Here is a 13,228-nt window from a genome sequence, read left to right as displayed (position 1 = left end):
GGGGGCAAGTGCCCCCCCTCGACCCCCCCTGACTCCGCCCCTGGATGTATGCTATTTCTATTAGCTGAATATGCTGTAATGTACTTAACATTCTGAAGTTTAATTCATTGTTTTTCATTTTAGATTTATATTATTGTCATTTTCAATCAAATATGTTTATAATTAAAAATAAATAAATCAGAAGAGAAGAAAGTTTATGTATTTGAAGTGAATTTTCCCCTGACTGTTGTTGTCACCGAATGCCAGATATGAACGTACAAGAAGCGGGACCCTCTATACAGACTGTCTTGACGAGGCAGCCTATGCATCGTTCAAGTTTGCTTTGGAATGCTCCTTTAGAAGGCGAGGTATGCACTTGTCCAAAATCGTAGTCAATATATATAGTAGAAGAGCTTTGGCATTGAAGAAACATAATTAATACTAAGTTGCTTTGTTTGTAGGAAGTGCCTGGTGTACTGACTTGTCGTCACCGAGATAAAGGTCTGCTTGAAGATGGTGCAGTTTTAGATCCACGGATTGCAGCTTATATCACAGCTGCAGGGTTAGATGGGCTTCTTCGAGTCCCACATATGGACCTTGACCATGCATTGATAACGGCGTTGGTGGAGAGATGGCGGCCGGAGACGCACTCATTCCACTTGCCCCACGGTGAGATGACCATCACGCTACAAGACATGGAGGTTATAATGGGGGTACCTGTAGATGGCTTGCCGGTGGTGGGATATACTGATTTGGATGATTGGGGCCACTTCTGCTACGAAATGCTAGGACATAGGCCGCCTGGAAGAGATGTTGGTGATAAACGCAAGAATGTTGGAGTGATAGAAGGGCCGAGGGTAAAAGCCAAATGGCTTGAGGAACGGTTTAGCAACCCTCTCCCAGCTGATGCCACTGAGGTGCTTGTTCAGCAGTATGCTCGGTTTTATATACTAGGGTTGTTGGGTGGTACATTGTTTATGGATAAGTCAGGCGAACGGGTCTCAATTATGTATTTGCAATTTTTCAATCCAATCAGCAACGGAAAAAAGTATAGTTGGGGTAGTGCAGCACTAAGTTGGTTATATAGACATCTTTGTAATGCATCAAAGAAGACATCGAAGCAGATTGGCGGTGCACTGCTCTTGGTACAGTTGTGGGCGTGGGCGAGGTTCCCACATATATGTCCTGTGATGAGGCATCCACCCCAGGCATTGCACCTAGGTCCACTTGCTATCAGGTATGTAGGATCGTAGATAGTTATTGTTTTGCATTTCCGCATTAAGATATTAATTGAGAAGCTTGGGAAATCTAAAACAAATGCTTACTACTTGGTGATAAGATATTAATTGAGAAAGCAATTATAATAATTTAAAAATTGAGAACTAAAGGGATTTGTGTACAATTAGGCAGCCACTCCAAAAATCAAGGAGAGCTGAGTTATTTGGTATTGTTTTAATATAATTTTTTGGTGTGGAAGTAGCTATTATAGTCCTCAAGTCTGAGCATGTAAATTCAGATATGTAGAGAGAGTTTAGGCAGGAGGTCTTTTTAATGAGGTGTGTTGAACCATGTTATTTGCCAAAATTTTGACTTGGGATGTATGTTCTTCATATCTTGTTTGTTGAGGTTGTGTAACTAGGCTTAATATAATTGTTTGTGGGCATTAGAGTTATTTTTGAAGACTTAATTCTGTGGAAAAACATGCAGCACAATAAAGGAAACATAGCATATCAAGTAGAGCCTAAGGTTTTGTTTTAAATATATTTTGTCACTCTTGATCAATGTCAAAATTCAAATTTAAAAACACAAATCATATATTTCAACCATGGTATAGAATAGTCTAGTTGAGAGGGTGGGTTTTGAGTTCAACTACGGTGCTCATTCTGTTTTTGCACATGCACTTTTACTAATATTGGGTTAGCTTCAATTGATGGGATAACTATAGGAAATTCTTTGATGGGAATTATGTACGTATAGCTTCAATTTGGGATAACTATAGGAAATTCTTTGATGGGAAATTCTTTTGGGATAACTATAGCTTCAATTTTTGTTATTGTTTTGCATTTCCTCATTAAGTTTTTATGCATGGGAATTATGTAAGTAACTAACATGGCTTTTATGTCTCTATTGTTTGTTAGATGGAAAGGGGCTAAGATAACAACCGAACATCCTTTGCACGTCTTACGCGCCTATCGTGTGTCGCTTGCTTCACTACGGCCAAATCAGGTATCGTGCCTTACAATTTTGCTTTGGCATGAATAATTTGCTCTTGGAATGAATAATTATTATTTTTTTTTAATATCAGAATGCTCATGTTACATGTATTGTTCACATTCGTTACACATTTTTTCTAATTATATTATTAATATGTTTGTTTGCATCGGTTGGATCATTGCAGATTGTGTGGGAGCCATACAGCAATTATTTGCGTTCCCTTCCCGCATATTGTACGGCAGGCCAACACATATGGAGGTCTATCGTGCCACTCATCCATTTTTGGGTGGTTGAAGGCCATCACCCTGAACGTGTTCTCCGACAGTTTGGGATGAATGTCCTTTTTACAACAGGGAAAAAAATGGCTTATCTTATTAGTGAAAGAGTATCCCTAGTCTGACTTGAGATCGAACCAAAGAAATTTTTAAAAATGGCTTATTAAATGTCCTTTTTACAGATTTGTTTGTGTTTTTTTTAAAAAAATGACCTCTCTTTTTTAATACCACCGAGCCATACGAGCCCAGTGGGCTTTGGGTACCGACCAAAGAAAATTTTTTTTTTTAAAAAAACGTGGACACACCATACTCGAGATCACTGGGCTCGGGTACAAATGCCAGTTCCAGTGGGCCGAGAAGTACTCGAGCTCAGTGGGCTCGGGTACATCAGATTGTACTCGAGCTCACTGGGCTCGAGTACCTTGGAAGCATTTTTTAAAAAATGTGGGCTTTTTACACCGAGCCGTACTCGAGTCCAATGGACTCGGGTACTTCTAACAGTACTCGAGTTCACTGGACTCGGGTACCGCGCGAGGAAATTTTTTTTTACGGAATACCTGAGCCCAGCACACAGTACTCGAGCTCATTGGGCTCGGATACTTCAAAAAGTACTCGAGTTCAATGAGCTCGAGTACCAAGCACTTATTACACAAACCTACTAAAAACGTACTTACTGGCGCGCCAACTACCGTGTTGAATGGACAATGAATGGTACTCGAGTACGTAGAACTCGAGTACTCCTTAACTTAAATTACCCACTCTTTTGTTTCAGCTATTTTCACCTGGGAGGACCTGGTTTTCTGTCTTCACTGTCCAACTATGTGATGAGTCAGAACAGGTGAAAGCAAATGCAAGAGAGGTGCGGTCTCCATCGAAGACAATTCTTTGGGTCCTGCCTGTCAGTAGATAGAGGTAAATATAAATGGTTTTTCGTTTGTGTTTACATGTGGTTATATGATATTGTGTTTACATGTGGGTTATATGAGATTGTGTTTACATGAGGTGGAATTCATGTAATGAGTTTTTTGCTATTTGAAGGGCTCTGTACAAAAAACAACTTATATATATATATATATATATAAAATATATATGGAAAATATATATAAATATTACAAATGGAAAATATATATAAATATGGAATATATATATATACATATGGTTATATGAGATTGTGTTTACATGAGGTGGAATTCATGTAATTCTTTTTTTGCAATTTTAAGGTCCGTGTATATTACATATGGAAAACAAAATATATATACATATATAATATACACATAATACTTAAAGGTTAGTGAAGAGGCTTGTCACTAAGCTACAAGGCTTAGTGGCATAGCCTATTCTCCTTTATTAGAAGAAAAAGGTTCAAATCCCCCCCCTCCCCCTTTCACTATTAATTATTAGAAGAGAAAAAAGATTATTGAAGAGGCTTAAAATTTGTTTATTTTCAAAACCTACTGTGATGGGGGTAGTTGTACATTTTTGGATTTTATGAGTTTTAAAGGCCTAGTATTAGTATCTCATGGTGAGATTCGTGTTACAACATTTATTTCAGGTAAATGGTTGTTCAGGGAAAATGGGGAAAGCTGTTATCAAAGCAGCAGATTCTGCAGGACTTAATATTGTTCCTCTATCATTTGGCTCTGCAGTGGAGAATGGAAAAACTGTGCAGGTGTGTGGGAAGGATATTCTCATCCATGGTCCTGATGATAGAGAAAATGTTCTTGCATCTGTCTTGATGAACATCCAAATTTAGTTGTTGTGGACTACACCGTGCCGACTGCAGTAAATGGTAATTATTATGGAACATACAATTTGAAGGCTGAGAAAAAGGAGCCATAAGTTGGAATCTAGTGTGTGTGTGTGTGTGTGTGTGTTTTTTTTTTTTTTTTTTTTTTTTATTTTGTGCATGTGTGGCAAAGGGAGGCTTGATTTTACTATCTTAGTCACCATTTTTCTTTGGCTCCAATATGAATTCTATATTATCACACACGGGAAATTTAAACAATTTCTGCTATATAATAAAATTTTTAGGCGAAGGAGCTGTCCTAAACATGTCTCCTTTACCTTATACCATCTGTTGCTTTATGTTGTTGTATTGAATGTAAATTGTATTTATGTTCTATCCTTATCCTAAGGAAATTTGACTCAAAATAAGAGTGCTTAATCCATACCTATGGTGCAAAGTGTGCATTACTGGACTGATATATTTTCAAAGAAATCTTAATTATTTTATTAATTTTTTGAAGCACTATTATCTGATTTTGTTTGCGGGTGTAGTGGATGATGCTGTTCAAGGTGATATATTTCTTTTCTTATCGGAAAGGGATGTATGGTAGGCAAAGCAATGATGCCCTGTGGTTTTTGATTCCTCATTGTGTTATGCGGGTTACGTGGAGGGACTGGAATAGCAACACATTTGATAGGGTTGAGAGAAATTTGATTGAAATTATGTCTATTTTTTGTGCATTCCTTGTTTGAATGGTGCAAGATAAGTGACAGGGTTTCTTGTGGTTTTTTAGTTGAGTTCATGGATCATTTGAGTCTTCATTTGTAATTTTTACGAATCTTTTTTTTTTTTTAATTAATTAAGTATTTAATATCATAGACAACTTTACTGTATTGGTACGTACACTCTAATGTTTCTATGTATCTTTTGAGTTTGTTTAGTTTCTTTAAATTTTGTGTTGTGGATGTGTAGATAATGCAGAGCTCTATTGTAAAGTTGGAGTACCCTTTGTGATGGGAACTACTGGTGGAGACAGGGACCGGTTATATAAGACAGTAGAAGACTCTAAAGTTTATGCAGTAATTTCCCCACAAATGGGTAAACAGGTGACCAGAGTTCACTACACTTAATTGGGTCTAGTTTAACAGTTTGGGAATTTTTTGTTCTTGTTCTTATAGATTGTTGGTTTGGTCAGGTTGTTGCATTTCTTGCAGCCATGGAAATTATGGCAGAGCAATTTCCTGGGGCCTTCTCAGGTTACTCCCTACAGGTTTCATTTTCTCTCAATCTTGGGATTTTTCTTGGGGGTGAAGATGGAGGCTCAAGTAGTTTTAATTCCTTGATTTTGATTTCTTTTTTGTTAATGGTTATTTCAAGCTATCATTTAGAAGAATATTCAACTCAACTAAGCCATACTAGTAAGTACAAAATTATTGTCCTTATAAAAAATAAGTACAAAACAATAATGGAGCTGCAGTTGCCCTTTATTTGATGAATTCAAAATAGCCTTTACCAAACCACTAGACGTGAGATTTATTTGTTCGTTTCAGTTTGGGAATCAGTCTCTCCAAAATTTAGGGTAAGGCTGCTTACCAATTGCCTCTTATAGACTCTGCAAACAAAGGAGTCTTATGTACAACTAGGAGGGACTAAAGGTAGCTATTTTAACCTATTTTTCAGCTCAATGTTTTAATCTTGGTATGCACACAAATTGTATGAAAATCAAGTTGACCTTCTTGTTACTTGGTTTGCCTTAGGGTTTTGGCCTCTTAGTCTTCGAAGTTCTTTAATCATTTATATTGTGTTTTCTTTTATGCAAGAAGAATAATATTTGTTGATAATAAAACAAAATTGTCTTAGAAAAAAGACTGGAGATGTAAAGGGGAGACTTTGAACTTCATTAGTAGCTTTTTTAATCTAATTACGTGACACTTGATGGTTGGACATTGGGTTCTGCACTGAAAAAGAAATAAAAGAAAAAGAATAAGTAGTGGCTGCGTTCAAATAACTATACAACAGAATGCACAGAGGGAGTGAAATAAGGATCTAGATGACTCATCATGTGTCACAACAAGAGTACCTCATGCTGAAGTTTTCCAGACAATTGTGGTCCTAGATAGAACAGAGAGCCAAAAAGACTTTGCATGACACTTGATAGTAAGCAATGTTCATAGGAGTAGACAAGGTTCTTAGGCCAGGTTTGGGCCTGAGCCTATTAAATAAAGTTAAAATCTCGTAAACATGTATGCTCAACTGGTTATAGCTCCACACCCTTTTGCAGGGTTAGTTGTACAAATTACTACTGTCTTTTTACTCTATATAGGCCAGTAAGCAATGTGGATAGGATTAGCCTAGGTTCCTAGGCCTGGTTTGGCCTGTGCCTGCTGAATAAAGTTAAAATCTGCCTCAATCTTCTCGTAAACTTGTTATAAACTTATAATGTGTCAGAAGTTGATGCATGCTTAACTGGTTGTTGCTTCACTCCCTTTTGCAGGGTTAGTTGTACAAATTACCACTGTCATTTTAGTCTTTATAGGCCATATTTTATTTTCACCTAAAGTCATGGCGCCTTTCTTCACATCATTTTTTTCTGAGTCCTTTTCAGCACTCATTGAATGGTTCTTTTAACTTGAGCGTCAATTCTTACTCCTGGGCAGTAATTTTGTATTCATCTTATTTTGGTGAGTTATTTTCTTCATTGCACTCTCATGAGATAATCAGATTTTTCAAATGTTGAAGCAAATGGAAAAATAGGGTGGAAAGGTGTCAGATTGTATATTTTGCAATTAAATATGCTTGCAAACATAATTTGGACACTTAATTATAATTGTAATGAATGAGTAGTCTTCAATGCTTTTGGTTATCTAAATTTGGCTTTAAGCCTAGCAATTTGAAAAATGCTAAGCTTATGACTGCAATATAGGTCCATAAAATAAGATAATTTTGATTTTTTTTTTTTTAATTTAAAAAAAGAGGAGAAACTTGTCCACTTCAATAACAAGAATCCAATTTCAGGATTCTATCAGGATCATAACAATTCATTCCTCAAAAGCTTCCAAAAGTGAATAAAGATTCGTGACATGTTCAATATCATGGAAGCTAAATGTAGAATAGGAGGATTAATAGTTATTTTTCAATTTCTACAACTTTTACTTCATTCTTGGCCTGATTTTTTTATTATTATTATTTTAATTGATAAATTACACAGACAATCAATGGGTTTTGAACCCATGAGGTCACGACCTCACCCTCTATCTTGCTCTTAAAATGGGAGGATGTGCCATTTGAGCTAGAGCTCATTGGCATCGCTGGCCTGATATTCATTTGTAATAAAACTTATCTCAGTACCTTAATCACTGTACTTTTTACATGTACCTAGAAGTCTCACAATTTAGCTCTCTTTACCCATTGTATATCCTTTTAAAACAATTTAAAATTATGGAAGAGTTTGAGTTACTTCGATATATTCTCAGTAGTGTTTGATGCATTAATTTCAAATTTTAGGTGATGGAATCCCATCAAACAAGCAAAGTGGACACATCTGGAACGGCTAAAGCTGTTATTTCTTGCTTCCAGAAATTGGGGGTGTCTTTTGATATGGACCAAGTAAGTTAAAAGAATTTGTAGAGTATTCTTTTTATATAGTATCTGATTAATTTTCCTTTTCCAAAATAATTTTTATGAATTAGTGGATGAATATGCTAGTGCTAGGTCATAAGTTTCTTATTCAGCATCAATTTTACAGGTGGTTCTTTTTTTTGATAAGTAATTGTACAGGTGGTTCTAGAACATGCATATGCATAAGTACGTTTTAAATTGGCCTATTTTGTTTTTGTTCTTGGAAGCGTTTGCTCATGCATGTTAATTTTTTATTGACCTGAAATAAGTAAATTTTTAAATCTGGAGGAATGTGCCGGAATTGAGTTAGACTGCCTTGAATCCAGGTGGCCCAATTCCACTTTTATGGCTCCCAAGGTTCATTCCACAGCATTGGTTTAAGGCTTTATTGACCTGAAATAAAGATGACTTTTTCTTTTTCATATATTGTGCATTGACTGTGGTTCTGTTTCCCAATTGTTGTTCTTCTTTTCTTCTGCCATATTATCTTGCATCGGCTTAAGTTGATCATCTTTGCTTGTTCTTCTTTGTGTTATTGATTCTTGATCTCCCAAGTTGCCTTGTAGTGACGGATTCTATCTAGAAATTTGTAATTATTGTAATTATTATTTGCAAATTGAAGTTCCAAGAGAACTGAAGGCTGAATTGTTTCCACATTACATGGATAGGGATAATTCTTTGAATTCAACATCAATTTTGGGTTTAATTTCTGATACGGTTAATAAATATCAAATAGAAGGTCAGTCCATGAAAGGTGAGGATTCGTTTGAGAGAAGTTAGTTCCTTTCTTTTCTTGTGCCATTCAGAGAGCATCATGTAACAAGCATTGTAATATGTTTTCTGTGCACCATTCAGATGTTTGGAAACTTCCATGTTTTGATGTTGAAGTCCCTGCATGGAAAAATGGAAGGAACACTATGAGCAGTATGGGCAGGACATGTTTTGTTTTGTGTTGGCTGTTGTTTCCTATGTATCAGTAGTGTAATAGGTAGGTTTGATATTTTATTTTACATGCACTAACTTAACTTTTGGTTGAATGTTGATTATCTACCAATATAAAAATATTGATTATATTGTCTTTCTTGGACATGTAAACTTGCAGCAACTATATGACCTTGGATGCCGTAAAATGATGGTAGTTGGTCTTCCTCCAATGGTAATTCTAAATTTTACGGTTAGAGTTGCTACAGTGCTTGGCCTTCTTCGCATGAGAGGAAACTTATATATATATAGCTATTTTGTTTAGTATTTCATATGGACAACTTATAATATAGTGTGTTGCCCACCAGGCTTTGTTGAAACTTCGAAAGGGTGCTGTGGTACCGGGTACGTGGAGGCCGGAACCTCTTGTAATTCAATTACTCCAACATGTGAGAGGGATTCACGATACTTATTTTTTGATTGCATCCATCCTAGTGAAGCGACCAATCACTACATTTCTAAAAACATTGTAAAACAATACATTCCTAAGTTGTTATAGTTTTATACAGCGGACTGTCAAAGTAAGAGTTTTATAATTTAGTGATATAATTTGTTGTAATCCAAGTTAATCTTTCCTTTCTATTGTTGTAATTATTGAGTTATTAAGGGTGCTCGATGGAATCTTTGTATTTAATTTTGCTATCGTGTCACTAGCAATTCGTTGTGCCATGTCATGCAAATTAATTTTTCTTCTTCACTTTTTAGCTATTTAATTTCCCAGTTTATGGAAAAAGCTCTTTTTTTTTTTTTTTTTTTTGGTAGAAAAATGTCCTTTTTACAACAGGGAAAAAAAATGGCTTATTAAATTATTAGTGAAAGAGTATCCCTCTCATATTCTCAGTCTGACTTGAGATTGAACCAAAGACATTTTTAAGGGCATAGCAAATTCACCACCACTTATCTCAGCTGAATTGGCATACAGATTTGTTTTTTTTTTAAAAAAAAAAATGACCTCTCTTTTTAATACCACCGAGCCATAGCCCAGTGGGCTTTTGGGTACCGACGCAAGAAATTTTTTTTTTTTTTTAAAAACGTGGACACATCATTGGACTCGGGTACCTTGCACGAATTTTTTTTAAAAATGTGGATTCCTTTACACACCGAGCCGTACTCGAGTCCACTGGACTCGGGTACATCTAAGAGTACTCGAGTTCACTGGGCTCGGGTACAAATGACAGTTTTGAAGTCCAGTGGGCCAAGAAGTACTCGAGCTCACTGGGCTCGGGTACTTCAGATGTGGGCTGAGGTCTGCCATAAAACGCTTGCGTGGTACCCGAGTCCAGTGAACTCGAGTACTGTTAGAAGTACCCGAGTCCACTGGACTCGGGTCTCGGTGTAAGAAGCCCACATTTTTTAAAAAAATGCTTCCAAGGTACTCGAGCTTTCTGGGCTCGGGTACTTTAGATTGTACTCGAGCTCATTGGGCTCGGGTACCTTGGAAGCATTTTTTTAAAAAATGTGGGCTTTACACCGAGCCGTACCCGAGTCCAGTGGACTCGGGTACCACGCAAGGAAATTTTTTTTACGGCAGAGCTTACCCCAGCACACAGTACTCGAGCTCGTTGGACTCGGATACTTCAAACAGTACTCGAGTTCACTGAGCTCGAGTACCAAGCACTTATTACAAACCTACTAAAAACGTACTTACTGGCGCGCCAACTACCGTGTTGAATGGACAATGAATGGTACTCGAATACGTAGAACTCGAGTACTCCTTAACTTAATTACCCACTCTTTGGTTTCAGCTATTTTCAGTACCTGGGAGGACCTGGTTTCTGTCTTCACTGTCCAACTATGTGATGAGTCAGAACAGGTGAAAGCAAATGCAAGTCTCTGTGCGGTCTCCATCGAAGGCAAACAATTATTCTTTGGGTCCTGCCTGTCAGTAGATAGAGGTAATATAAATGGTTTTTCGTTTGTGTTTACATGTGATTATATGATATTGTGTTTACATGTGGGTTATATGAGATTGTGTTTACATGAGGTGGAATTCATGTAATGAGTTTTTTGCAATTTCAAGGGCTCTGTACAAAAAACAACTGATAATAACATATGGAAATATATATATATAATATGGAAAATATATATAAATATTACAAATGGAAAATATATATAAATATGGAATATATATATATATATGATGAGTATATGGTTATATGAGATTGTGTTTACATGAGGTGGAATTCATGTAATTCTTTTTTTGCAATTTTAAGGTCCGTGTATATTACATATGGAAAACAAAATATATATACATATATAATATACACATATTAAATATGGAAAATATATATAAATATGGAATATATATATATATAATGCTTGACCATACAAGTAGAGAGCATGCAATGGTTATATAGTAACCATTGCATGCTCTCTACTTGTATGGTCAAGCACAAAGTTATATATATATATATAACTTTGTTGTCAAAACAAATTGAGCACAAATATAAAAGAATCAAGCTTGATCATGATAGCAAATAGAGAGCATGCATAAGATTATTTTGTAAGTTACACACATACACGTAGTGGGGTAAACGTAATATACCTTTTATTATTTTATATGTGTATGGTTGACCTTTTAAAATATTATATATGTATGGGCACATTATGTCTATGTGCCTATAAATTTTTTGTATGATCGAGATTCAATTATTTATATGTCTATACACAAAGTTAAGGAGGTTGAGTTTGAATATAAATTGTTTTTATCATATGCCAAATTTATGTATGTGGTTATAGATGATGACAACTTTTATATTGTTAATAACAGGTTGGTGATGGATTTTCACTTTTTCTATGTGTACTATGATGGAGAGATGTATTATCATGAGTTGCATGGGTTGTCATACCAAGGCTCCAACCAAAAGCAAAAATGTGTGAAGATGAAGCGTGGGATAGGCCTTATGAACGTGAAACGAAGAATATTGAAGGCGATGGGGTTAGACCAGTCTAGGCATAACATTTCCATCGTGTATCGAGCACCTCAACTGGTTGTAGGCACCCAGGTTGTCTACAATTCACTACAGTTATCGAGTGGCGCCGAAGTGAAGATGATGTGGGCAGTTGTTGAACAAATGGTGGTGAAAGGATTCGTTGCTTCAGAGCTCTATGTCACTGTTGAGCCCACCATAGTAGAGGTTGGAGAGGGTTCACAACATATTGTTTTCGATGGAAGTGAACCATGGCAGACATTTGCCGGTGTGAACTCAACTGAGGAGGAGGAAGGGCCCCCACACGTGCATGAAGGAGAGCATTTATCTCATGATGAGTTGCATGGGGGCACATCCGAAAATGAAGATCATGACGGACTTGGTGATGATGCAACCCATATTGATGTTACTAGGGATGACTTCGAAGAGTTCCTAGATACCATGGGTGAACATGAGGATGTTGATCATATTGAAGATGTGGTTGTAGAAGAGAATAGAGACACATGCCCCGGTCCCGATCCTACGCCGGAATGGTTCACGAAAAACACTTGGGATAATATGTTTGATCCATCACCGGTTATGCAAGCGGAAGTATCAAGTTGGACGCCTGGGGAGCAGCCATTGAAAGGGATGGTATTCGCCACTAAATTGGCAGTGCGAAATGCGTTGACCTGGTACGCATTGCGAGAGAATTTTAGCTTCACAACAGAGCATTCAGACTCAGAGAGGCTTATGGTGAGTTGTGAGGATGATTCATGTCCATGGTCAGTCCGTGCAATTTGTTGCAAGGGAGACAATGTCTGGAAGATCGCAAAATGCAAGGGCCCCCACACGTGCGACAAAATTCAGAATGCTCATGATGGTCGGATGATTGATTCGGCGTTCCTAGCATACGTACTTGAGCGCTATATACGAGAAGACCCTGCATATAAAATAAAGAACTTACGCCACGTTGTTTTGGCAGACTTAAAACACGAAGTATCTCATTACAAGGTATTCTTTAACTTGCATTTTTTTTTCAATACAATGTAGAGACATCAGTCTTCTGTGAAGTTTTATGCATGATATTTTTTCCCAAAACCCGTGAATACTTTATATTATAAAAATTGAAATTGAAAAAGAAAAACAAAAAGAGGAATACAGATAAAGAAATATTATCTTCATCTTATAGCCTTACAAGTCTTGATTTGTTTTCTTCAACTATATGCACTTGTATTCATTTCTAACTTAATCATCATAATTCACATACAAGGTATGGGATGCCAAACAAAAGGCTGTTGCAGCTATATACGGGGATTTTAAGGAGTCTTATGCAGAGTTGCCGCGTTTTTTGGCAGGACTTACTGATGCAAGTCCAGGTACACAGTATAAGTTAATAGTGGACGATAATTATGAAAGGGGAACCTGTACATTCAATTCCGTATTTTGGGCGTTTTGACCATGTATTGTTGGGTTCAAGCAGTGTAGGCCTGTGATTAGCATTGATGCAACTCACCTCTATGGAA

The 13,228-nt window shown here is 36.7% G+C and overlaps 2 protein-coding genes across 2 annotated transcripts; both read left to right on the top strand.

Moving 5' to 3' along the window:
• Window positions 1-239: 239 nt before the first annotated feature.
• Window positions 240-3,378, top strand: LOC112016768 (serine/threonine-protein phosphatase 7 long form homolog). Its single transcript, XM_065774245.1, has 5 exons — window positions 240-347; window positions 441-1,216; window positions 2,118-2,205; window positions 2,378-2,578; window positions 3,241-3,378. The coding sequence occupies exons 1-5, from the start codon at window positions 240-242 to the stop codon at window positions 3,376-3,378; spliced, it is 1,311 nt and encodes a 436-aa protein (XP_065630317.1).
• A 594-nt stretch (window positions 3,379-3,972) lies between these two features.
• On the top strand, window positions 3,973-9,501 carry LOC112032479 (4-hydroxy-tetrahydrodipicolinate reductase 2, chloroplastic). Its single transcript, XM_065774295.1, is given in 8 exon segments — window positions 3,973-4,198; window positions 4,201-4,257; window positions 5,167-5,300; window positions 5,390-5,464; window positions 7,699-7,800; window positions 8,668-8,800; window positions 8,915-8,968; window positions 9,102-9,501. Coding segments are annotated over 6 exon segments (645 nt in total). The 5' UTR covers window positions 3,973-3,987; the 3' UTR covers window positions 8,734-8,800; window positions 8,915-8,968; window positions 9,102-9,501.
• Window positions 9,502-13,228: the final 3,727 nt, after the last annotated feature.

Source organism: Quercus suber, unplaced genomic scaffold (genome assembly GCF_002906115.3).
Source record: "Quercus suber isolate HL8 unplaced genomic scaffold, Cork oak 2.0 scaffold_89, whole genome shotgun sequence".
NCBI lineage: Eukaryota > Viridiplantae > Streptophyta > Magnoliopsida > Fagales > Fagaceae > Quercus > Quercus suber.
This window is presented reverse-complemented; position numbering and strand designations above follow the sequence as displayed.

What these genes read in the sequence shown, in the direction of transcription:
- LOC112016768 (XM_065774245.1), top strand. Translation starts at nt 240, where the DNA reads ATGCCAGATATGAACGTACAAGAAGCGGGACCCTCTATACAGACTGTC. An exon ending in CTTCACTACGGCCAAATCAG is followed by an intron (nt 2,206 to 2,377) that starts GTATCGTGCCTT and finishes GGATCATTGCAG; the next exon opens with ATTGTGTGGGAGCCATACAG. An exon ending in CTTATCTTATTAGTGAAAGA is followed by an intron (nt 2,579 to 3,240) that starts GTATCCCTAGTC and finishes CTTTTGTTTCAG; the next exon opens with CTATTTTCACCTGGGAGGAC.